Genomic DNA, 27,027 nt, shown 5'->3' with positions numbered 1-27,027 from the left:
CATCTTATTAAAATCCTAATTAAAAGTTGTTTATCTTTTAATTTGGAATTTAATTTTTCATTCATCTATGAAAAAGCAGTTGAAATGTTATTATTGAGATATTATTGGCCTAGTTTTGATCTTGCTACATTTAATTGGGAGAAAAAAAATAGGGATTAGTGTGTCGGAATATAATAAACTATGCCCAAAAGGTTATAGTGTGCATGAACTAACGTTTTTTTTTCTATTGTATGCATAAACTTAGTAAAAATGTTCAAATCATGCAATGTGAATACGTGGCAGCCTATATGAGCTGCCATGTGTAAATTATTATTTTTTAACAGGCCACGTGTAAGGTTTTTATTGGTTGGTCACAAAAAGTTGCATGATATCAACTTTTTTATTAAGTTTATGTATACAATTAAAAAAAAAACATTAGTTCGTGCACATTATAACCTTTTAGGCATAATTTGTTGCATTCCGACACACTAAACCCAAAAAAATACTATCATTCGCCTACTTTCATTTGTATTGATTTAAATCAAAATAAGTAAAATACCATATGGGGATCGGCTTAATCGAGAAAACTAAACTAGAACATTGACATACAAGTCTGGATAAAGAATGACTAAATAAAGAAAGGGTAAAATAAAAACTTAAATGGAAAAGAAAAAATTAATAGTATTAATTATGTTTTATTCAAGAAAAGTAAAATAGAATAGTTTCTATCATATGCCAGGAGGCATATTGTAGAAAATTCCAGTTTATTCTTTTACACTAGTTAATCAGCCCAGCTTCAACCCGAACATTTTTAATAAAATTTTAAAAGCAATAAAAATCTAAAAAAAAAGGTTATAATTTTTGTTATTGATATATTATAACTCAGCTTGAAGATATTAAATTGATTAACACAATAATTATATATATTAGTACCTATTGCATTAATAAAACATAAAAAGACATTTATGATATTATATAAAAAAAATATTTATTTTGTTTTCTAATAAAGGAATAAATTTGTAAACATCATAAATAAAATAAAACATTTTGAAAATATTTAATGGGCTATTTATCTTTAAAATTTTATTAATTAGATATGACATTATAAATAAAATAAAAATATTTTAAAAAGAATTTGTATACATGCCACATCATAATTGTTTCTAAAAATAGTTTAAAAAACAATTTTTTTTTATTATATATAAAGATTACTCTAATTGTTATGTTATCACTTGTTTGGCATCGTTCGTTAGTGGTGTTTCTAGAATTAACATTATCATTGTGGTTATTTTAATAGCATGTGTCAAATAATACAAACTAGTGGGTTTATAACGTGTTTACGTGCCTAAGTACATTCAAATATTTGCGATATAAAAAAAAATACCAAACGTGTTGACAGATAACTAAAAACATAAAAAAGAAATATAAATATATATATTCGTTTGTTATATCAAACATAAATAAATATGATAAACCCGCTTAAAAGTTTGTATATTAAACACATATGTTTTATTTAATCAATAAAAAAACAAATTGACACGCAACTGCAGGAAAAACCAAAAAAATTACGACGTGGTAAAAACCGAAATGTAATACATGGTGAGACGTAAAAAATGAAATGTAAAAAAAAAACCACCAAAAGCAATAAATAACTTTGCTTAAAACTTTGTCATATAAATATTTTTAAAAGAATTTAAAAAACAAAGCAAACAAAACCATTATAAAAAATACGGATGAGCCAAATCAAAAATAAAGATGGACGAAATCAAAAAAAACCTTAAATAAAAACAATATGATAGGCCCGCTAAAAGAATTGACATATTAAATATATACATTTAAAAAAAATTAAGCAAGTTAACAGGCAGCTGCGCAACTACCTGTCATCCTACTTCACTTTTTATCATTTCATTCCCCTTAATAGAGATATATAATAACATTCTAAAATTAAAAAAAATTGAGTAGTTATAAAGTAGTTTGTCTTCATATTCGAGACCTTGTCGATAAATGTTACTGAGTAGATAAATGTCACTAAGAACCAAGGCTGTAAATAACGTTCGACGGTCAATCACCTTTAAGGTTAAATCTCATTTCGCGAGGTAATATAAGCATTATAACCGAGACTATAAAATACAAAGGAATTTATATAAAAAATATAGATATCAGCAATATTTTAACAGAATTAGACAAAAAAGATGTCTTTTGACCGTTAAGCTCTGTTAAACTCCATTAAATCCGTTATTTGACTGTTAAATCCCGTTATTTAACCGTTAAATCCCGTTATAATGGTTATTTGACCTTTATTAACTCAGACCTTGAAATTTACCCTCCAACCCCTTAACGTAATGGTGGACCTCCGTTACCGTTATAACGGCCGTTAAGGCCATTATTTACAACACTGCTAAGAACTTAAAGCCTTTAAAGGTATACAAGATATACAATATGATATGATAAAATTCTTATTGTTTTATATCAGAAGTGTATTTGTTTACATACGCATATTATGTTTAACAAGTACCAAATGTGTTTCTATATATTGTTTGAACTTTCATCATTGTTGAATCAAACTAAGTAACTAACATATATCTACCTAGCTAAGAAAATCCTTACAATTTGGGCTAACATGTAGACATACTAAAGACCAAGAAAGACAAAAAGAAAGGTATATATAGACATACTAAGGAAGCGTGACATGTAGAGTTCCGAATTCTAAACTAAAATGTGACATGTAGAGTTGTAGATTGCAACATAGATCAAGTATACGGTGCGTTATGTATATACAAGCATAATACCTGCATGTTGCGACAAAATTTTATAATCATCTTTTTGGATGAATACATTGGTTACTGGGTGTGATTTTACGACAACAAAGTTGTGATTTTATTTGGCTGTTATTTTGTTTTAGGAGTACCAATTTGTTATAAGGGTAGATATGGTATTTTACTGTTATAGTGTGTAGAAGGGAATTTTTGAGAACCATAAATATGCTGAAACTGAAAGGACTTATGGAAAAAAAATATATGCTTAATTTCTTAATTAAATTCTCTTTTATAAAGGGTTAGATTAAAGATAAAGATATGGGTAATGTTTTGGCCTTCTTGGATGTTAACATCAAGTGGGCCTAATATTTGGGTTAGCTTGCACAGAAAAAAAGCTTAACAATTAACTTAAATTGCTTATTTTGTTCTATATAAGCTAAAAAACGGAGTTCGTAACGCAATTAACAATTTCCACCCCATAAGTTTGAATAGCATTATTTGATTCGATCGGTTCCTTAAACTCTTAAAGTTAAGCCTCCAGCTCCCTTAGATTCAAATCATGGCTCCGTCATATGGCTGATGAACCATTCTAAAAAGACCTGAAAGGATGCACAAAATGTATACGAGAATATACCATCTATCGCTCGAAATCAAAATACGCTATCAACATTTAGCTGGTGGAGTTGGTGAGACCAAACCAAACCAACCAGACGATAATTCAATTTATGGCTATATGGCCTATATATATCCTTACAAATATATTCATGTCTCCATCAATATCATATAATAAGCTATAACATCTACAATTACATAGATGTATTAATTTGCTCATTTTCTTATCACAGTCGATACTTAACATAACATAACATATATATGCATAAAATGGCTGGTCGAATGATAATGAACGACGACGACCCTCCTCCCATCAACTCCTTCCGATGCTCAAAGAGGGGTCGACGCTTTTTCCCATACTTGCGGCGAAGAGCTTAGCAATTTCTAATTGAGTATGGGCGATTATTTCAGTTCTTTTTAAGTCGATTTCACCTCTCTTGATCTCAGCATCCACTCTCATCTTCTCTAGTTCCCGCATTGTCTCCACTTTAGCTTGCTCGGACCTCACCATTACTTTACCCAACCATCGTATGCTCTCAGCAACGTCCGAGTTTTCTCCTTTTCTTCGCCTTTTTCTACTACTGTCTGTCATAATCTTTGTCTTGTGAGTTAGCTTATCCTTTTCGTTGCTGTAGAGAGCCGCCGGGGTACTGCAATCACTCTCAATCTCCATTTTCTCAGACGGCTCATTGTCCGCTATTTTCGTACCAATTACATCTTCCTGTTCACAACTTTAAACTTAAATATGCCAAGAGAAAAGAAAAAAAATACTGATAAAATAACTGTGATATTTTTGACCAATTTGTCAAAAAAACCAGTCGGTTTTGATATAACTTTTAACACTTAAGATATATGAAACAATAGCTAGAACAAGTACTATAACATGCTAAAAAGTGCAAAAGAAGTTTCTCAATATGTATTTTTTTAAAAAAAATTTAACAGTTAGTCGAATAGCGACATTGTACAAAGATGATGTCCCGCCAATTCCACTCTTTCTCATAGGTTCAAAAGACGGACATACATTCCAGGATAGGAAAAACAATAAAGCAAACTTATTTATAAACCTTAATCCATTAATGGTCGATTGGTCAAAGTCAATTTCGACATTGGTCAGAATCAATTGAATATTTTAAGAACAAATTATCATTCAGTCAAAGTCATGTATCTATACTTCTATACTATATACTCCTAATAAATAAAATAGTCTCAATGTTGAAAGTTACATGAGGAAAATGACTAAAATACCCTTAATGATTATATTAGATTTTCAGCCCTTTATCTTTTAAAATACTTTTATTAACTCTTTACTATTAATTACTTTTACATCAATTATCTAACATCATTTGACGCCGCCACTACAACCAACAGCCGTCCCCAACCACCACACCGTCGCCGATACAAAAACCGCCGCATTGCGCGGATAACATACCAACATGCTAGTAAATGTTTATAATTGCACATTTATAACATACTAGTAACAAATTTTATATCAATTAAGGTCAATAGTTAATTATCTAACACGACGTATTTACCGACCTCAAAAACACGGAGTGTTATAAAAGAACTATATTGCTATTTTTAGCAGCAAAAGAAATAATGCATTCGTTATTCGGCCCAACCATTTTAAACAACTTTAACCATCAGTCTGTTTCATGTGGGGTTAATTTGCCAAACATATCATGTTTAGTAACATACATAGTTACATACATACAGGTTTTATACGGAACATTCATCTATATAATTATGAACTGAATAACTTTTCATTCTATGACTGAATGAAGAAATGAAGTTACTATACAGTTACACTACAGTCTACACCTAGTCGGATACTTTGAATACTAGACTAACGGGCCCATATGCTTTAGTAGGTTTGGGCTTTTATCATAAACCTACTTTCCAATAAAACATTATTTGGTGCCCATCATCCAACAACAAAACAAAACATGTTCGACATTATCAATATCAAAACAAAACAAAAATACAAACATACACAATTTTTCTATCCTCGTTATTGAACTTGTATTTCTAAGTATCTATGTATAATGAACTTAGGATTACATTCTCAAGACAGATTTAGCATTTTGAGAAAACATATACTCTGTAATTAACTGAATGTTTTTTTTTTTAATTTCTTTGATTTTACAAATTCAATAGTTAGATAACTTTTTCTAAACACAATCCCAAACGTCTTCTTAGCGTAACCGTATTTTCTTTTTTGAACAACACTGGTGATTGGACTCAGTGGCATGCCTCTTCATTGTCCGGTAGAGATCGACCACGTCACAGCGCAGTCATGACAGGCGGTGGAAGTCCCACTACTGTTACGGAGGAAACTAGCTAATGCTAAAGAAAAAACCCCATGCTCCACCTCATTGGCAAAGACTTCCCAATATGTCTTTCAAAGGTTTGAACCCGTGACTAACAATTGGCTGAAAGACATAAGGGGTATTAAATGTCCAGTTGGGCTAAATCATAAGGACTTGCGTAACCATATTTAATACTTTATTTTGATTTTTTCTGGTCGTGGACTTCAATTTTGTCGTAAAGTATACTTTAAAATTTGTTGTGTACACATATCTTTATAAATTCTTTCTCGAATAATTGGACCATAAAGTAAATAAATTTTTATAACAAAAAAAAGTGTAAAAAAAAATAAAATAAACCACTGACCTTATCCTCCTGATCAACGCCATTAGAATCAACAGAATTCTTCTCTTGAATCACCGGAATCGCAGCAACCGCAGGGGCCACCGGCAAAGTCGATGTCTGAATCATGGTCGTCGTGGTGACAATCGCCGGTGACGGTTGTGTTTGTACAACAACAGGCGGCGGGTGATCAAAAGGCTTTAAAGGAACACCGCTAGCAACGGGGACAGCATGACTACAGGGTGGATCATGACCAACAGATGCCACGGCAGCAACAGTTACTACAGGTGGTGGACCACCAGTGCCACGTAGCAACAAATCTAGACGTGGAAACAAAGGCCATGATGACACGTCAGAAGTAGCAGACTCTGACCTGTACCTTTTCTTCATGGACTCTATTTTATTCTTGCACTGTGTTTGTGTTTTAGGTGACTTGCTTGAATTGGCGCGTGACGACACGAATTTCGCTACGTCTTCCCAATCATGGCCTTTAAGTTTGGCTCGGTTTCGAAGTACCCATTTGGCTTCATAAGCCTCTAGGAGACACGAAACCGCGCCTTCACTCCACTCGTCTCTTTTTAACCTGTCTCCACCGCCTCCGCTGCCACCTGCTGTTGTTATTGTGGCAGCGGGGGCGGTGGATGGAGGCTTTTTGGGAGAGGGGGAGGGATCATGGTTTTGTTGGGTAGTTGGTTTGTTGTTATTATTATCCATGGTGGTGATTAGTAGTAGTACTCATGCTAGAATTTTAGATTAAGCTGCTAACATGAAAGTAGAAGGTATGTGTCATTTTTGCAATGTTAGGGGGACTATGGAAAAAAGGGAAAAAGCCACTAGCATTTTGAGGGTGCAATTTGTTAAAGGGAAACTAAAGCTACTTTTACTTAGATTACCAAAATAATGTATCTATACCTTACTTGGAATGTATTGTATTGTAACCAGTTTTGTAACTCATGTTAGGTAAAGGAGAAAAGATGAGTAAAGTATACATGATTAAAGTTGAAGAGTAAATAGTGAAAAGAAATTAAAGAGGTAAAAATAATATGTGTATTTCTTGGGTATTTTTGTATGACTTGAGATGTATATACTCGGATATATGTTCCTATATTGTACTCGTATTAGATAAATTAAGAAGTTGTGGTGTGGTATGTTAGTTTCTACTGATTTAAGAGATACATAAATTTTGAAAAATAAATGATTCAAGAGTGAAAACTAAGATTTGTCCCCATTTTAAGCTCATAATCATGGTCTTATATAATTTGCATAATTACATATGCTCCAAGCAGACAAGTTATCCATATATGCATAAATATAATGTTCTTAAAACATGCTCTTTTGAAAATATATGTACTTTTATAAGTTTTAAAGATTTATGTGAATTAATTAACTTGGGGCCTTATAAAAACTATATGGTCTGTCAATTATTCAAATTTACTGTTTTTTTTAAATATATTTTGTTCCATTTGTATATTATTTACATATATATTTTGATTTATTTTGGGAAGTATGATGCTTACGTTCTTCCAAATTTAACTATTATTGTAGCTTATTGTAGTACAAACATTTCGTGGATTTAGTGATCGATATTTGTCTATGACAGTTAATGAGCAATGCTTTAGTGATCGTTTATGGTGGCCTTAATTAATTAGTGGTTAATTATCATTTAACTATTTGATTAACTTTTCATAGTGGTAAACTAGCTTTTAGAGTGATTAATGGTTTTCATAGAATGGAATTGTAAAAAGTGCTTGATCGAGGGATTAAAGTTACTTTAAAAGTACTGCACCAAGCCATGAAATTTTATAGTTTACCATGAAATTTTATAGTTGTGGTTGTGTTCTCTATTTTATTTGATCATCATCAATATAAACAATAAATTTTCCTCCACCAAGCCATTGTATGTAATTCCAAACATGAAAAAGTGGCCTGAAATAAAGTCAAAAGTTTAGACAGTGACTCAAACTTTATGTCCATATAAAATGTTTTACAGAATTGTCAGTTTTTCTTTCATTCTTTGTAAAGTTTACTGTCAACTATCTTAACAAAATTCTCTACACTTATTAAAACTTCACTGATTATGCCTCTGGGTTTAAAAAAAAAAAAAAACATAAATACGTGGTGGCTAGAATTAACTAATCATGGACTGATCGAAACGGTAACTAGTATTCTATTGAAAACCAAACTGGACTACGTACTTTTAACTGGTGTCATCGATCACACAAACAAATTAAAAAACACTAGAGTAATATTCCAAAATAAAAAAACGATAAACAAAACACATGATATAATGATATATACATAATGCATGCATGCTAGTGTGATCACGCATCGATCGCCAGTTTCACACACAAAATCATATCTGAGTTTAATTGAAACTGATGGATAAAAGGCATATATTGAGACGTATCTGAGATTTCCAATTAACTTTCTTTAAAAAGTCATTCATCAATACTCATTTTAATGAAAATTAACACCATTATTTCATGAAAATAGGGTAAATTAATTAGATCTATTTGCTGTGTAACTGTGTAAGTGATCTTATTGTAAGTGGGAGGTAGGGTCAATTGTTTCAAGGAATGGTTAGAAATGATTTGGAATTTTTGGTGACTTTTTGGTTATTTTTTGTATAATAAAAAAATATATAAAAAAGAAGATTGAGTGGGAGGATTATTATTGTTAGTTGATGAGATATGATATTGGCTGGCAGTTTTAGCGTCGAAATGAAGCCAACCGTTGAATTCCCGGGTTCACGTGACATTGTCACCCACTCCCATACATGTATCATCTTCTTAATGCGCTTCCGTCATTTCTCTTTTCTTTTCGTCACATCTTCTATCAATCAAATATATATGTTGCTTCTTGTCACACACACAATATATGATTATCATAATATATAATGGTATATTAATTAATATTTCTAGGGATAATATACTAGTAGAAGTTAATGTAACTAACTATGACGGCGTAGAAATAAACTAAGGTTTAATTAAACATGAAAAAACAAGTATATTTATCGTCCAACAGTTTTTTTTTTTGGTAAAACGGATTTGCCACGGTTAGATTCCGTCCAACAAATTAATTTTAGCTTTATATTTATAATAATGGAAACTGATCGAGCCGAATCAAACTTTTGATTTTGCAAAATGTCCAAGGAAAGTGGCCGAAAGATGCAAATTACGTTTGTTTTGTTCGTATAATGCGGTTTTGTGCCCTTTTTCGGATCTTTGGATTCCCCATTGGCCCTTGCATTATGCCCCTTCCTAGCTAAAAGTATCAATATATAAATCTAATTAGTTTTTAAAGTACTGTATTATAACAAGACCGGCCAGTTAAAAATAATAATCATTTATACATCTATACATGCCGCTATTACATACATAAAGTAGCATAAAGTAGTATGTAGTCAAAGTACTAAAACAACAACCGAACAAATATTAGTTCATAATGAACGCTTCAGAATTGGAAGGCCGGGTTTACTTGATAAGAATTTCATAAGTTAATTAACAAAACTATCAGTCAAGGTTTTACGTACTACCGGCCAGGAACTTTGCCTGGATTGTTTTGTGTTTGTAAGATCGGGATCCTAATCAAGATTCAAATTAGAATGTCGATAATAATAATTCTTTTAAAAAAGATCCTAATTATTAACTCATATTAACTACGGATATATAGATTTATATGAAAAATAGCATATCTATACTAATGATGTTACGATTCTACATAAGATCGATCCTATTATACTTGAGATCCTATCTACTACGTACGATCCTACATGTTTTTGGTTAGTAGAGTCTTAGGATCGTACGTACAATCCTATGGTCTTGACAAACATTGCTATCAATATTATTTCTCTGATGTTTCTCGTTCGTACGTGAATTCTGTGATATGATCTTCATAGTACTAAAGCTTTAAACCTAGCTCAGCTCCCGTAACTAATTTCCTGCCACGAGATTATGTATCATTGACATTGAATTAATAAATTTTGAATATATCTACTTTTTTATTATTATTTCAAGTCCAACCATGCATGCATCAAATCTAACGTACCTCATGTATTTTCAAGTGTAACATATATGACAAGTAGTTTGTCGATAAGGCCTCCATCGAAAAGACGACTAACATGAAATGTGGCCAATTAACCTGATGTAAACCCACTGATGAGATGCATCGTACGTACGTCACTCACAAGTCTCAACCATCAACTACTACTACGTACTTAACAGGAGACGTACACTATTAAGTATTAATCATTGCATATGGAATCACCTTGTCACTTCTCCATGTAGAATGATATTCAGTTTATATGGCCTAGCTAGCTAGGTGATCAAACACTGCAAACTTTATACTTGTCTTCCATGTATACGATCGAATTTAATTTCTTTGTAATTGAAACTTGTAAAATACCTAATTAATTAAATCAATATTATGATTGGCAAATTAGTCTGAGTAGGTCTATAATGCAACGATGCGCTAACCAATTAAATTCTTATTTTTCTTATTGTACGTGGTTAGTTTAACAACCCCCATTACTATGATATTATTAGTGTGTTGGCTTCGGGTTACTCCTGACAAAAGCTTAGTTCAAAATATGTACCACACTTTAGAATTAGAGATTTTCATCAGATGTTCATGATGTACATTTTATTGGAAGAAGTTAATTATGTACGTACAAATCAAATATAAGCAGTATATTAGCTAGTTATACCGAACAGACGAACACCATAATTATACTTAATAGAGTTTACATCTCTGTTTGCAATATTTGTAACAAAAGAACATCGAATGTCAAATCTTCAACGATTTCAGATATTAGCTTAGCTAGGTGAAAGTAAACTAATTACTTCAAAACTACTCCATGCTAAAGTAATAAAGTTGTATACTCCGTTTGCTTATTATATATCATCAATTAAAGTATTTTACATATATGTTTAACTTAAGCCATGCAATAAGTATGTAGCTAGCTAGGTATCTCGATCATTGACAAAAACCTGTACAGTATATACCATTTGTTTACCAAATAACATAAAACTTGAAATCACCTACATTACATATCTTAACTCTCAATTAAGATATTTCGTTTTTATATATATAGATATATACAATGTCTTAACGTACTCTCAATTAATGTTTGTAGCAGAGGCATGGGAGCATGAGAAGATTCCCTTCGAGAGTAGAGTTTTAATCACCTGCGTACTCGGCGTTAATTCTAGGAGCTAGAAATTAAGCAAATAAAAATACGTTTCTTACTTAAGAAAAACTTGCCAGACTGTGCTTGCTCGAATAATTTATTGATCTAGCTAGACTATATATATATATGCTTGCTCGAGTAGTTCTGATATATCTTGAATGAAGTCTCATTAATTATCATGTATGTTTCTAATAATACGTTGCTTCGATCAATTACCGGGCAATAAGCCACTAATAAGTATTTTCCACCTTCCACGTACGATGGGTTTCTTCTGCTATATACATCTAGAGTCAAACATGCACTTGATACTAACGAATGGGTAAATTTTGTTAACCGGCCGGCCAATTACTAACTCATGGTACGTAAGTTTCTTAATGGTAAACAGAGTCAAACACGTATCCGACTCGTGATCTTATTTAAATAGGCTAAACGCTAGCTGCAACATTTACAATGGGAATCAGCAATGAAACATAAATTAAAACAAATCCTATGCATCAAATATTCACTGAAATACGAAAGAACATCATATAAAAACTAAAAAGTGATATGATTGAAAAACTAGAAGCTAGGTCCATGCATCTTAATTAGTGCAGCTAAAAGTAAACTTTTTATCAAGCTTAATTGTAAGTGATTAATTAGGTAAAGCCAGCTCTCTAGAGTTTAGACGCAATATATATATAGTATCTATAAACAAAAAAAAAATAAAATGTAAGTCAAGTAATTAGTTAATTACTGCAAATCCTAAAGAATAAAGAAGATTGAGTAATTACATTTTTGTCAAGTTGCACCTCTTGAAATCCCGAACCCCCTGCTTCCATCAGCTTCAACAATTGATCGATCATTAGCTTTAATTTAAGTAACTTTCCCTTTGGACACTCCCAGCAAATCAACCAAAACCCCAATCAGAGATCGACTTTCGGGATCGTTTTGAGATGTCAAAGGGAGCTCGCAAAAGTGACTCCGTACGTGTTTGTTCTGATACTGAAATAATTTTACCGACTAGCGTTTTTGGCGTTCGTCGTTTTACTTTGATTTGTTTATTAATGTGAAATTTTAAAATGCATGGGAATATAATTGTGTTGATTAACGAGTTTCATGCTGAAATTGAAAAAGAAAAAAGAGTTTGTGGGGGCCTCTTCCGTCAAAAAGATGGATTAGATATTGGCGCAAGAGTTAATTTCACAAATCGTCATTATGCTTTAACCAAAAATACACGTATCATCTTTTTAGTCTTCAAAATGACACTAGCAATCATTTATTGGTGGATAATGATCACATTTAATCATTTATTGGTGGATAATGATCACATTTCATCTTTTATTTAGCTAATGTTATTTGGTAGACGTCAACCTCTCACGTGGATGTCATGTAAGGGTATTAATGTCTTTTCCTCTCTTATTTTGGCATCCCTACCCTCTCTTATCTTTATAATACTCCCTACCCTCTTTACTTCATAACACTCTCTCTCTCTCTAACCACACACCTAGATTAAAGATTAAAATATAAGGCTCAACTTCTAACCTCATTTCCAAACTCCAACTTTAAACCCCTAGTCACAGTCCCAGCTCGAAACTTTTATGAATATACCCACAAGCTTTTATTTTAAATACTTTTTTGTGGCAAGTCTTTTTATCTTAAATGCATATCCAAACAACATTATCATTCTACAACAAGCTCATATTTTAAGTTCTTGAGATATAATCTATTTTTTACATTTTTAACAGCAACACTAATCTATACTCTTTTTTTTTTTCTATTATAAGTGATCATAAGCTTCGGACCCAGTTAAGCATGTAAGCACATACAGATTGTATCTCCAGATTATGTTTACTAACGTTGACGCGCACAAGTAATTTGTCTTTCATTATGCGGAAAAAATTGAAAATGTCAACTTTCCTAGACGCTAACGAATTCAAAAGTGTACTATTATTAGAGGTCAGGATAATAAACCCATCAATGAGTATCAAACACTTGATAGAGCTCATGAGAGGATTATGGTTAGTGACGTAAGTAATGTTAAAAAGGATAACAAATTTTGGTAACAAATTCGGTTTTATCGATACGGAAAAGAATATACATCCAAACTCTAAAACTGAAAACAATATCGAATATGATTGGATTGTGATATTTTCATGACATTTGCTCAATTATTTTATTAAAAAATATGATTTAAAAATCATTAGATAAATAATTTGGAATAATTGAAAATTTATTAAAACTAAACACGAAATTACAATATTAGTTTTTAACAAAAACTTCAAGTAATATTAGCATATTATATGTTTTTTAATAAAAATATAAAAGAAGCTTTTCCGCATGTAATGGAAAAACTTAAATGTCATTATCCTAATCACAATGTGGTATTTATGGAGAGCTCACAACCATCTGATGTATGTAGAAAAGCCGTCAAATCACAATTAGTTATTTATATAAGTCTAATCTTTACCCTTCATAGGAGTTACAAACATGATCAAAATTTCAACTCTCAATTGGAAGAAATGGAGCATGTTTTGAGTTTTGCATACGAAGCCTGCTAAAACCTGTAATGCTTCAATAGTGAGCTAGTGATACTTAACCCGTTTTTATAGAATCACTTTTTGAACCATCTCAAAGATTACACGTACTTATCAATATTCGAACGTAAGATAACAACAACAATAATACTCAAAGGTAAAAAGAGTAAGAAACTGCTTCCAAAATGACCTCTAACCAAATATGGACAAAATAATAAAATGTAAAAGATAAATAATCATATCTAAAAGCCGAGTATCACATGACTACATTAACAATAAATTAAAATAACATATTACACACCTTCCAACATATCTAACAAAACATAAGACTCAAGAACTTATTTGAACATATCTATTATTATTATAACGTAAGAGGAGGTGAAAAATGGAGAATATAGTTAACTCATCATCCGAACGTAAGACGAGGCGTATAACGTAGGAATTTAGTTTAACTCATTAATAATAACTTGTACCTTTGGGCTTTGGTAAACATGTTATGCCGGTGGAAACGGGTTCCCAAGTTTCAACAAAACCAGTAGGAAAAAAACATCAATCAATTCAATTCAATTCAATTCAATAAATAAATAAAAATCAAACCCCCGAAAAAACCTTCGAGTGTGTGTATGTATAATACATCTGATGTGCTCTCCAGCTATATTCTTCTTAAATCCAATAATCAATCAATTCATTACTGGATCTGTCATTTCTGGTTCACCATCCATCACTTTAAACATCTTCAATCAGGTAACATAATACAATAAATTTATATACAGATATAGCTATATTAGATATATAGATATAGATACAGATATGAAGATACCTTGTTGTACGGTATGTCAAAATCGATACAACGAAGAAGAGAGATGCCCGTTGTTACTAGAGTGTGGCCATGGATTCTGTAAAGAGTGTTTATTTCGTATGTTTTCATCAGCTTCATCAGATACATCACTTTCGTGTCCACGTTGTCGCCACGTGTCTATAGTCGGTAATTCGGTTCACGCCTTGCGTAAAAATTATGCCGTTTTAGGGCTCATTTCGTCGGTTTCGGATGAGGATGATGAGGACGAGGATGACGACGAGGATGAGGAGGATAGTTTTGGTAGGATGATAGTAAGCGATCGGGATAGACGACGTAGTTGTGATGCGAAGGGTTTAAGTAGTAGTAGCAGTAGTGGTTTAAGTAATGGCTTGATTGAGTTAGGGTTTCATCAGGATTTACGGATGGTGAAGCGGTTTGGGGGAGGGAATGGAGTTGAAATGTGGAATGGGGTTTTGTGTGGGAAAACGGGGAGGTGTAGACATCGTGTGGCGGTTAAGAAGTTGGTTGTGATTGGGGAAGGTACTGATTTGGTTTGGGTGCAGAGTCAACTTGAGGATTTGAGAAGGAAATCCATGTGGTGTAGGAATGTGTGTAAGTTTCACGGGGTTAGTAAAGTAGATGGTTGTCTTGCTTTGATTTTTGATAAATGTAATGGTTCTGTTCAGACAGAAATGCAACGCAATGAAGGGAGGCTTACCCTTGAGCAAATTTTGAGGTTTGTTTTTTTTTTTTTTTCTCAGTCTAAATTGAACGTATTTTTGTGGTTTTAGTTTGTGTTATTGTTGTGTGAATGTATGATTTTGATTTATAACATATGAAGTAGGGTTTGTGTTAAGTTAATATGAATTTTTTTACTTTGTAGAATATAGAACGCATATGTGTTACTTCTTTTGGGGCAATAGGCATAACATAAACTTATTAGAATGAAGTTGAATGGAGCTAGGCATGGATTATTGCTATTGTTTCCAAACATTTTCCCGTATAGTTTACGATCCTACGACATACTCCGCCATGTTGCTGTCTTAATCAAAAAATAGAAGTATTGTTTGTTTGAGCGTAGACGCTTTAGTAGTGGTTTATGCCACTGGAATGAATGCTGAATTTGTGGTTAATTCAAAAAGCGTAAATCGGAGGGAACCCCTTGATCCCTAGTACTGAATTGGTACCAACATGCAGGCCACACAATGAAATTGTTGTTAATTAATTTATTCAATTCTTGCTTTTCCCCCTTTGCTTAGTATTGTTTTGTTATGCTACAAATTGAGATAAGATATTGTTTTTTCTTATCTATCCCAAAAATGACCTAGACAATCAGTTTGGATTTAACTGTAATAAACATATACAACATGATATTGTATTTGTTGATCAACTCCTATGTAGTCAAGGACCGAAATCTGTGGGTACTGTTTAAGGGTCGATATTCACTTATCTCGGTTAATATTATGCAAAGTTGTCAAAAGTGCAAGTATATAATGCCTAATACTTAATAGAAAGATCAAAAGTCAAGCTTAAAAGTGTCAATATTTGATAGATTAGTGATAATACTTGCCAAAGTTGTAATGAGTTGATTCAACTCATTACAGGGGAGGGCATGGGCTAATGAGGGATTACACATAATAAAGAAAAAACTTCAGTTAGGTTATTTCTGAAATTCAACAAAATATAGAAGTTATGTCAATGTGGAAAATGAAATTAATCAGCTTCCAAAAACAATATGCTCTTGTGTTTTACTTTTAGATGCACTATACAAAGTAGATGATGTTGACCAGAGAAAGAAAACTTCAGAATTCTCTTTCCCATAACATATTACCATACAAATTTGCTTTTATGCTAGAAAGTAAAGAATAGCAAATGATTCATTTAACATATGTGCATTAACTTTCTACCCTAGATTTGTATTGATTGCAATGTGTCAGTAATGTTACATCTTTCTAAACCCTAACTTAGCTAGTAGAACTCTTGCAATTTAAACTTCAGTGAAACTGACAAAATACAGGAAATAAAGGATGACATCTACCTCAAACTTAACAAATTGAAACATATACGTGTCTTAAATGGTATTATAAATCAGAATGGTTTTATTTATATCAGCCTGAGGCATGCTATGCAAGTTGATTTTATCATCAGTTTTATCATCGTTGGACTTCTCTTTCTAGGATATTCCATATCTAGTATGGCAGCTAACAATTCTTTCTCTTGTTTTGTTTTTTGAAAAAGATACGGGGCTGATATTGCTCGTGGGGTGGCTGAACTCCATGCAGCAGGTGTTGTTTGTATGAACCTTAAACCCTCCAATCTTCTTTTGGATGAAGATGGTCGTGCAGTGGTTTCTGATTATGGGCTTCCAGCCATTTTAAAGAAACCTGCTTGCCACAAAGCCCGTTTAGAGTGTGATTCGGCAAAAACTCATTCATGCATGGATTGTACAATGTTGAGCCCCAGCTACACTGCTCCAGAGGTGTGGGAGCCTGTAAAGAAACTAAATATTTTTTGGGACGATGCTCTTGGCATATCTCCAGAGTCGGATGCTTGGAGTTTTGGCTGTACTTTAGTGGAAATGTGCACTGGTTCTGTTCCGTATGGCTGCTTTTCTCTTTGTAATAAAGTTTCAGATTTCTTGATGACATATTACCTAGAGGTGGCAATATGGGCGGGCTGGGAAATGGTAAAAATAGGTTTTGTATGAAGCGCCATTTTTTGTACATATAACAACGGACGAACTTGGGTTGACATGCAAACACTTTCTTGACCACCAAATTTATTAATTATTATTAGATATTATATTGAATCGGAACTATTGTTCAAGCTACCCAGGTAAAGTCGAGCCTTTGATCCTTATGTAAGCTTCCTAGCCGGTATTTCGTGGCTGTTTTCTAGACTTCTTCCTCGGGCACCCCAAGATGTTTACCTATTTAAACGATCTTTAAATGTTTTATTTATTAAAAATAGACTTTTAGCAACTGCCAGCCCGTTTGATCCGTGCTCCTTTTACTAAAATATTTTGCTTTGACCCAAGGTCCCGTATGAGATGAAACATAACCCAATTGTCCCATTTATAAAAAAACCGGTCTAGATTGCAACCTCTAATTTTTCTTATAGAAGGTGTGATTAGTTGAATTTACAAGTTGATATTCCTTGTATAGGTGGGCTGGTTTAAATGCGGATGAAATTTACCGGGCAGTTGTCAAGGGTAAGAAACAGCCTCCACAATACGCAAGTGTAGTAGGTGTTGGAATACCAAGAGATCTGTGGAAAATGATCGGTGACTGCCTACAGTTTAAAGCTGCTAAAAGACCAACTTTTAGTGCCATGCTAGCAATATTTCTCCGCCACCTACAAGAAATACCTCGTGGTCCTCCTGCAACCCCAGATAAGTAAGGCTTAGGGGGGTTGTGTAGATTTCCGTCTTTGGCTATCTGATTATTGCAACTTGTTTGTAGATTAGTTTTTTGGAACCTTATTATCTGTCGCCATAGTTAGATTTATGTTTGGATACAAATACCATGCTACTGTGTATTACAAATACCATGCTACAGTGTATCTATTGTACCGAGGTCAAATAATCATTTTTGGATTATCAGTTTCGTACTAGCTGTAGCAAAGCTTACTATTTAAGAGTAAATAAAGTTACTTATCTATCCATTCTTTAACTTAGTTATATAAACTTCTGCTTCCATTTCACAAACTGTCTCTAGTTATTTCGTAAAAAAGTTTCCTTTTTTGTTAATTGGTTTATTATCTTTTCAAACATTCAAACCTATAGTAATATGACAGTAACAACTACAAACAGTAGATCAACTATTTTCTACAGTCTTTTTTTATCACATATAATTACTTTTGAAGTGACGACCCAGGGGGTCCAATAAGAGTATTTTCATGGGGCCATCCCTAGCCATACACACATTATGTCAAGTATATATCATTTGACATACATTTACACTTTTCTCTTGAACTGCAGTGATGTAACTGTATTCCCCAAAGCAAATGGGATGCTGCCTTCTCCTATAACTGACATAGAAGTTGTCCACGATTATCGAACTCTTCTGCATAAAATGGTTTGTGAAGGAGATGTTTCTGGTGTCAGGTCAGCAACACTCCGCACATGCATTTTACTTTTGGTAGAGGTGGCAAAATGGGCAGGCCGGGTAATACGTCAAACAGGTTTGGTTGGGAAATAGTAATATTATGGTACCTGTTGAAACAGACTGGGTTGTGTTGACCGAAAACATTATTTTAATTTACCAATTATGTATATATATGCTATTACATTTACATAAGACAATTATTGTGTGGGTCTCATTTAAAGACAACGGTCTTAAACCAAAAACACTATTTTAGTTTGCCAAATATATATATAACTCTGTTGAGTTGACCAAAAACACTATTTTAGCTTGCCAAATATCTATATCTATGCTTTTACATAACACATTTATTTTGTCAGTCTTGAATCTGTCTTCCTTATATATCCTTGTAACCGGATACCCCTTTCTTTTCTCCATACACTGGGTAATAGCCTAGTGGCCACTAGCCTGGCTAGGGGATTAGTGGGTACCAAATGGTACATGGGATCAGGGGGTTCCCATCCAATTACCTTTTTTTTTTTATAAACAAGCATTATCTACAAAACACTGACACATCATTGCCGTGTAGAAGGCTAAGCATTACAAAAGTTCCCTGATTTCATAATACCTGATTTTAAAATGGAATGATTTTGGAGGTTTTACACATTGTAAACATATTGGGGAACTCTCGACCCGTATTTAGTAGTTATTTGTTTTAGTTTTATCCGCTTGACCCATTTAAGATGAACTATAACCTGAATCGAGCAATTTGGAAATGAATGGTTGAAATCACCACTTCTGATCTTTGATCCTTCTCTTTCATTCACTAATTTCAGTTTCATTTTCTTTTAATACAGTAAGTTGCTAGCAAGGGCTTCATCAAAAAATGATGACAACTCATTTCGTTCTCTGCTTGAAGCACAGAATCCTGATGGTCAAACTGCCCTCCATCTAGCATGCAGACGGGGTAGTGCTGAACTCGTCGAGGCTATTTTAAAATATCGAGAAGCTAACGTGGATGTCCTTGACAAAGACGGGGATCCTCCTCTTGTGTTTGCTCTTGCAGCTGGATCTCCAGAATGTGTTCGTGCTCTTCTTGGTAGATATGCTAATGTTAGATCTAGGTTGAGGGATGGGTTTGGTCCATCTGTTGCTCATGTCTGTGCATATCATGGTCAACCGGATTGCATGCGCGTAAGTTCTTTGACTGTCTTATCTGTTCTTTGACGGCAGTACCTTGTTCTTCCATATGTCTGTGTGGTCATTTATCAAATAAATAAGAACGTAGGAAGATATTCAATAGATAGAGAAACTTGATGTACAAACATAGACGAGGTAGGATGGGTGTGGGTCTGGTAACTGGTCAAATTGCTTGACCTAAGAACTCTATTTTTGTCTCTCATCTAGTTATAGTTTAACATTTTAATTAAGATTTAAATTCAATATTATTACATTAATAATCAAAGTCTTCGAATAAAGTGATATAGGAAGTTGTATACTTGTATGCATAATCACTTTGGGTGAGTTTAAACCTGTTTGACCAATTTATTCTTTTCCACATTTAGCTAAGTTTTTTTAATACAAGTTATTTGATCCATTTTGAGATAATATTATTTTTTCCAAAAATTTAGCTAAAAAGGGAATGGCTATGTCGGCCGAAGGGGAGTCCATTTAATGGATCAAATCCCTTTCAGCTATTTTTTTTAAAACTCTATAAGACAGCTTCAAAAAATAAACAAAAAAACTGCAGACTGTTGTGGTTAAAAAGCGGAAGCAGATTGTTATGGTTAAAAAAATGGAACTTCCATAACATACAGGCTAAAAGACAAACTGTAGATTTTTCCACTGTTCCTTGTTGATATTCTTATTAATATAAGTGACAACAGGAGTTGCTATTAGCTGGTGCTGATCCAAATGCGGTTGATGATGAAGGTGAATCTGTACTGCATAGAGCGGTGACAAAGAAGTATACAGAGTGTGCTCTTGTTATATTGGAAAATGGGGGTTGTAAATCCATGGGTATTTCAAACTCAAAAAATCTAACGTAAGTCCATATATTGTTTCATCTATTTTGAGAACTTAATCTCCAATAAAAACAATCTGTCAAAAAGATTTATAATTGCATTAGATTTTGTAAATAGATGAGTGCTCATTGATAATAATAAACCTTCAATTTTGAGTTGTACCAATGGTCATGTGCACCTAATAAATTAGTTGTACCTTTGGATAGGCCTCTACACTTATGCGTGACAACATGGAATGTAGCTGTTGTTAAAAGATGGATTGAAGTTGCATCCTCTGAAGAAATTGCTGAAGCCATAGATGTAGCTAGTCCCGTGGGCACTGCTTTGAGTATGGCGGCTGCTTTAAAGAAAGACCATGAAGCCGGTAAGTTTTATATCATATTCATATTATTAACAGGTTTATCTTAATGGTATCTTTACTTGATACTATTCCTTTCTAAATGATTGTTAATTACCTGATATATATGTATACATAAAGTAGACAAAAAGCAGCAAGAATTTATGTAATTTTTTGTCAGATGGTAGAGAACTTGTACAAATACTGCTTGGTGCTGGTGCTGATGTTACAGCACAGGACACTCAACATGGACGGACAGCTCTACATACTGCTGCTATGACTAATGATGTTGAGTTGGTTAAGGTATGCCATTTAGCTTTTGTTAGAAGTAGCATTTTTGTATCATTTACCTATGAGGTCAGTTTGGGGTACATCTTATTTTTGATGGGTCAACATGTCGAACAGGTAACTTGTTATATAGAAACTAGCATACGACGAAACAGGGTTATAGTTCCAATTATAATTATAAAACCTTAAGTTATCTTATTCAGATTTTTCTTATCATTGGGAAAGTATAACTTTTGCATCAAATTTGACGCTTAGTATTTATAGAAAAATTCTAATGTTAGGACAGCAAGTATTTCAAGTCAAGCGTACCCAACTCGATGAGTCTTTGACCTATTATCTGATCCTTGCCTGTTTGAAACTAGATAAACCGGAATTAAATCTAACATGTAGCTGATTAGAAAAGTATAAGAATCCATGAAGAAAATGATCCTTTTGAACGCTTCCAAAAAAATATTTATTAAATGTTAATTTGTATAAACAGATTATTCTTGATGCGGGAGTTGATGTGAATATAAGAAATGTACAAAATACCATTCCTTTACATGTGGCATTGGCGAGAGGGTCAAAGTCATGTGTTGGAATGCTTCTTTCTGCAGGAGCAAATTGTAACTTGCAGGTACCATTTACTTTCTTTCTCTATCAAGATGAAAATCACACAAAAACATATAATTTCATACCTAGACTGTCAATGAAAACTTCTATATCAGCACTATCCTTTGCGTCTAATTATGTTCATTTCCCTTGTCAATTATCATACAAGAGGCTATTGAACTTATTTTATTTACTGACAAGATGGAATTCAAATTAGATATTTATTCTATTCTTTTAACAGTAAATCATGGCATGTTGCTGTTTAAATGTCTGATTTATTTTACATAATTATATATGCTATGCCTATGCTTATAACCTGTGTGCTGCTTGCTTTTAACCTTTTTTTTAGGATGATGAAGGCAACAATGCTTTCCATATAGCTGCTGACACAGCAAAGATGATACGAGAAAATCTGGAGTGGATCATAGTTATGCTCAAGTATCCAGGTGCCGCTGTAGAAGTTAGAAATCACAGGTAACACTCACCTTCTAGAGTTTCCTTATCAATGAGTGTTAGAAGTAGAGGTGGTGACTGGTGACCACTTCAACCCATTAACTAGAGATGGTTTGATTTGGGTTATGTTATATTTCTACCTGGTCAAACTGATACAAAAAGAAGCTCGAGGGAACTGGTAAAATGTGTTAAAAGGTACGTGTTCTTAACACATAAAAGTGTAAAACCTTTTAAATCATTTTTATTCAATTATTTGCTATTATTGAATTAACCGTATTTGACACAATCTTATGGAAAGATATAAGGGAAAAATTTGGATGAAACATTTCAAGTCAACCTACCTAATTTACCCCCACCAGAATCGAAAGTAGAGCTTTGATATTCTCGCGTATTATGGGGTTTTTTGATTAATTTACATAATTAAACAATATGGTTGTTTTCTAAATAAAAAAATTCCCGTTAATGTTGAAAAATACTATGTGTATGTATTTGTGATGGGTGACAGTGGCATGACATTACGTGACTTTTTGGAGACTCTTCCGCGGGAGTGGATTTCAGAAGATCTGATGGAGGCCCTTGCAACCAAGGGTGTTCATTTGTTTCCTACAATGTTAGTGCATTTCTTCACAATTTTTTTTTCTAATCTAGTTTTTGAATTGTTTCCTGTGTGGTAACTTGATCTTTGTTCCAAATTGTTGTTCAGATATCAAGTAGGTGATTGGGTGAAATTCAAAAGTACAATTGCCACTCCAACATACGGGTGGCAAGGTGCAACACATAAGAGTGTTGGTTTTGTTCAGAGTGTCCCTGACAAGGATAATCTTTTTGTATCTTTTTGTTCTGGCGAAGCTCGTGTTCTTGCCAACGAAGTGATAAAAGTCATTCCATTAGACAGGGGACAACATGTGCAACTCAAACCAGATGTTAGAGAGCCAAGGTTTGATTACCATTTTACAGTTTTAACATGATGACGCCTTTTAGTTTTTATCTAAAGGCATCATGTTGACCCCTTGTATGTGAGACTGTGAGTGTGATTATATGTGTATTTTCTGATGTGAAACGGGTTTAAAAGAATGACCAGATCAAACCGGGGACAGTCATCTTAAGTCAAAATTATAATATAATGCATAATCATCATTGTAATAGTAATATTTTTGTAATCATAAAATCAATTATTTACTACCACCTAGGTGGCCTAGTGGTTAGGCATCTTGATGTCCTCAAAATAGGGCTTGAATCTCTCTAGGTAAACATCTTTAAAACCCTTTAAGTGAGGATTTAGTTGTAAAGCACACTCCGCTATTGAATGTATTTCCTAAATACATTTTTTGCAATCAACTTGCAATCTTGACAGGTTTGGTTGGCGTGGTCAATCACGAGAGAGTATTGGAACCGTACTTTGTGTTGATGATGATGGGATTCTGCGTGTTGGGTTTCCTGGAGCATCAAGAGGATGGAAGGCTGACCCTGCAGAAATGGAAAGGGTTGAAGAATTTAAAGTTGGAGATTGGGTCCGGGTCCGGCCAGCTCTTACTACAGCGAAGCATGGGTTAGGGTCTGTCACACCAGGAAGCATTGGTATTGTATATTGTATTAGACCTGATAACAGTTTATTATTGGAGCTCAGCTATCTTCCAAATCCATGGCACTGTGAACCAGAGGAAGTTGAACCTGTTGAGCCATTTAGGGTAACAAAAAATTATGCTTGTTGGTATAATGTGTTTACTTATTATTGAAGTAAGCTTTGAACTTATATTAATATTGTCTACAGATTGGTGACCGTGTTTGTGTGAAGCGGTCAGTTGCGGAGCCCAGGTATGCTTGGGGTGGTGAGACACATCACAGTGTTGGAAGAATTATTGAGATAGAAAGTGATGGTCTTCTAATAATTGAAATTCCAAATCGTCCCATACCTTGGCAAGCTGATCCATCAGACATGGAAAAGGTGGAGGATTTCAAGGTAAATTTAACATCTTGTGGAGGGGACACTATGAGTTGGTCTGGCCAGTTGAGTTGAGGGGTCAAGATGGGTTTGGCTCAAAACTGTTACTTTTGGTGCAAATTGAAACAGGTCGCGCAGGTTGCCAAAACACTTGCTGTCCATAACCGTAGTTAGTAGATGCTCTTAAATAGTTAAAGTTAAAGCATCAGTATGATCACAAAGACCATGTTATGTCAATGATAATGTTAATTTGTGACCAAAATAATTTAGGAGGTTTTATGCACTTTGAATATACTTTGGGCAACTTTTGACCTTTTTGACCCATTCTTCTGAGCCATTATTTTTGTTTTGCCTCTAGAGGTAGAACATAACCCATTCAGAAGTGTGTCAAAATTGCTAGCTGTGGATTGCTCGAATACCTTATGGGCTTGCTTTTATTTGACAAATTTTGGGACATGGCAGGTTGGGGATTGGGTCAGAGTCAAGGCTTCTGTGTCCTCCCCAAAATATGGCTGGGAGGACATCACAAGGAACAGCATTGGATTGATTCACAGTTTAGAGGATGATGGTGATATGGGAGTTGCCTTTTGCTTCAGGAGCAAACCCTTTTCTTGTTCAGTGACAGATGTCGAGAAAGTACCGCCTTTTGAATTGGGACAAGAAATTCATGTGCTTTCTTCAGTCACTCAACCGCGGCTTGGATGGTCAAATGAAAGTCCAGCCACCGTCGGAAAGCTTGTTAGAATTGACATGGATGGAACTTTAAATGTACGCCCCTCCCTCTCTGTTTTTATTGGGTTTTGCTTTTTGTTATTCAGATATATATTGTCTTCAAAGGGAAAAGTAAATTCACATAAAGAGCCTGCTAGATATATGTATTGAATACTTAAGATTTTTATTTGTGCTAGTATAGTCTTGCTAATGATATTTGAAACATCAGTTATCTGTTAAATTCTGAAGAAGGCAAGTTTTTGTGTATATGGTTTTCCCGGATGTAGTAAAAGTTCTTCCCTTTTGAAACCCATATAACCAGTTACCAATTCCCCTATTTGTCACTTCCAGTGAATGCGATCATATGTTTTGTTTTATTGTTATATATATATATATATATATATTCATATAATAATAATTGTAGTTTGCCCTTCCATGAGCTTTACAAACATTAAACAATCGATTGTCACAGAATATAGCATCCAGTTTTAATACTTTATTCGCCCTAAACTCTTTTTTATGTTTCTAAATGAGTGGTGGTTCTAATTTTTCTTGTAGGCTAAAGTGGCTGGAAGGCATAGCTTGTGGAAAGTTTCTCCTGGTGATGCAGAAGTGCTTTCAGGGTTTGAAGTAGGTGATTGGGTTCGTTCGAAACCGAGCGTAGGCACTAGACCAAGTTATGATTGGTACAGTATTGGAAAAGAAAGTTTAGCAGTTGTCCATAGTGTACAAGATACTGGTTATTTGGAATTAGCATGCTGTTTCCGTAAAGGTAAATGGATGACTCACCACACAGACATCGAGAAAGTTTTTGGCTTCAAAATTGGTCAGCACGTGAGATTTCGGGCAGGTCTAGTGGAGCCAAGATGGGGTTGGAGAGGTGCCCAACCTGATTCCCGGGGTGTTATAATCAGTGTGAATTCTGATGGTGAAGTACGGGTTTTGTTTTTTGGTTTATCAGGTTTGTGGAGAGGAGATCCTGCAGATTTAGAGATAGAACCGACATTTGAAGTGGGAGAATGGGTCCAAATGACGGATAGTTCAAGTGTTTGGAAATCAATTGGGCCAGGTAGCATTGGAGTTGTTCAGGGTGTTGTTTATGAAGATGATAAATGGGATGGAAATATTTCTGTTGGTTTCTGTGGAGAACAGGAACAATGGGTCGGGCCAAGCACCCACCTTGTAAAAGTCAACAAGCTCATGAACGGTCAACGTGTGCGTGTCAAATCTTCAGTGATCCAACCTAGGTTTGGGTGGTCAGGTCATAGTCATTCAAGTATCGGTGTCATTTCAGCCATCGATGCTGATGGGAAATTAAGAATATACACACCCGCCGGCTCAAAGTCATGGATGCTTGACCCGTTTGAAGTGGAGGTGGTAGAGGAAGAGGAACTCCATATAGGAGATTGGGTCCGGGTCAAACCATCAATCTTAAACCCGACTCACCATTGGGGAGACGTTACTCATTCAAGCATAGGAGTGTTACATCGCATTGAAGAAGGTGATCTTTGGGTAGCGTTTTGTTTCATGGAAAGATTATGGCTTTGCAAGACTTGGGAAATGGAAAGAATCCGACCATTTATAGTAGGTGATAAGGTTAAAATAAAAAAGGGTTTGGTTAGCCCGAGGTGGGGTTGGGGCATGGAGACACACGCAAGCAAAGGTCAAGTCGTGGGGGTAGATGCAAATGGAAAATTGAGGATCAAGTTCCAATGGAGAGAAGGAAAGCCATGGATTGGTGATCCCGCTGATATTGAGCTTGATGAAATTGAAAACACGTCACCTCATTCATAAAAACCAAGCATCTGGGCCGAATTTTGTAGGTTCCGGGTGATTGAATACAACTAATGTGGATAGAAAAGAGCTGGACCGGTTTTGCGCGGGGCCAAGCGACTAGAGAACTTGAAAATGCAGACAGCTAAGAGAGGTAATCTATTTAGGTATATAGTGTCTACATTTGATTGCTGTTTAATTTTTATTATACAGAGGAATAGCACCATTTGATCATCTTTTTTGTCCCTAGACGTAGACATTTTGTGGTTTACTTTTCTGTACAACTCATATTATTTCTTGTTCATATGTTATTGATATACACCCTTTTTTGTG

The 27,027-nt window shown here is 34.1% G+C and overlaps 2 protein-coding genes across 2 annotated transcripts; one reads left to right on the top strand and one right to left on the bottom strand.

Annotated features, from left to right (window-relative positions):
- Nucleotides 1-3,382: 3,382 nt before the first annotated feature.
- LOC122592679 (trihelix transcription factor ASIL2) lies at nt 3,383-6,863 on the bottom strand. The gene is made up of 2 exons (XM_043764964.1): nt 6,018-6,863; nt 3,383-4,068 (listed from the first exon to the last, which is right to left on the bottom strand). The coding sequence occupies exons 1-2, from the start codon at nt 6,705-6,707 to the stop codon at nt 3,661-3,663; spliced, it is 1,098 nt and encodes a 365-aa protein (XP_043620899.1). The 5' UTR covers nt 6,708-6,863; the 3' UTR covers nt 3,383-3,660.
- A 7,357-nt stretch (nt 6,864-14,220) lies between these two features.
- LOC122591021 (E3 ubiquitin-protein ligase KEG) lies at nt 14,221-27,027 on the top strand. Its single transcript, XM_043763209.1, has 16 exons — nt 14,221-15,229; nt 16,732-17,091; nt 17,658-17,888; nt 18,473-18,598; nt 19,433-19,769; nt 20,462-20,619; nt 20,806-20,963; nt 21,118-21,239; nt 21,706-21,840; nt 22,165-22,289; nt 22,774-22,878; nt 22,972-23,205; nt 23,623-23,956; nt 24,040-24,228; nt 24,673-24,978; nt 25,480-27,027. The coding sequence occupies exons 1-16, from the start codon at nt 14,505-14,507 to the stop codon at nt 26,713-26,715; spliced, it is 4,881 nt and encodes a 1,626-aa protein (XP_043619144.1). The 5' UTR covers nt 14,221-14,504; the 3' UTR covers nt 26,716-27,027.

Source organism: Erigeron canadensis, chromosome 3 (genome assembly GCF_010389155.1).
Source record: "Erigeron canadensis isolate Cc75 chromosome 3, C_canadensis_v1, whole genome shotgun sequence".
NCBI lineage: Eukaryota > Viridiplantae > Streptophyta > Magnoliopsida > Asterales > Asteraceae > Erigeron > Erigeron canadensis.
The sequence above is the reverse complement of the archived record's forward strand: the minus strand, read 5'-3'. Positions and strand labels throughout refer to the sequence as shown.

Excerpts from the sequence above, each read along its gene's own strand:
- LOC122592679 (XM_043764964.1), bottom strand. The coding sequence starts at position 6,707 with ATGGATAATAATAACAACAAACCAACTACCCAACAAAACCATGATCCC. Across the intron at positions 4,069-6,017 it reads GCGTTGATCAGGAGGATAAG|GAAGATGTAATTGGTACGAA; the intron begins GTCAGTGGTTTA and ends AGTTGTGAACAG.
- LOC122591021 (XM_043763209.1), top strand. The coding sequence starts at position 14,505 with ATGAAGATACCTTGTTGTACGGTATGTCAAAATCGATACAACGAAGAA. Across the intron at positions 15,230-16,731 it reads ACCCTTGAGCAAATTTTGAG|ATACGGGGCTGATATTGCTC; the intron begins GTTTGTTTTTTT and ends TTTTTGAAAAAG. Across the intron at positions 20,964-21,117 it reads AAAGAAAGACCATGAAGCCG|ATGGTAGAGAACTTGTACAA; the intron begins GTAAGTTTTATA and ends ATTTTTTGTCAG.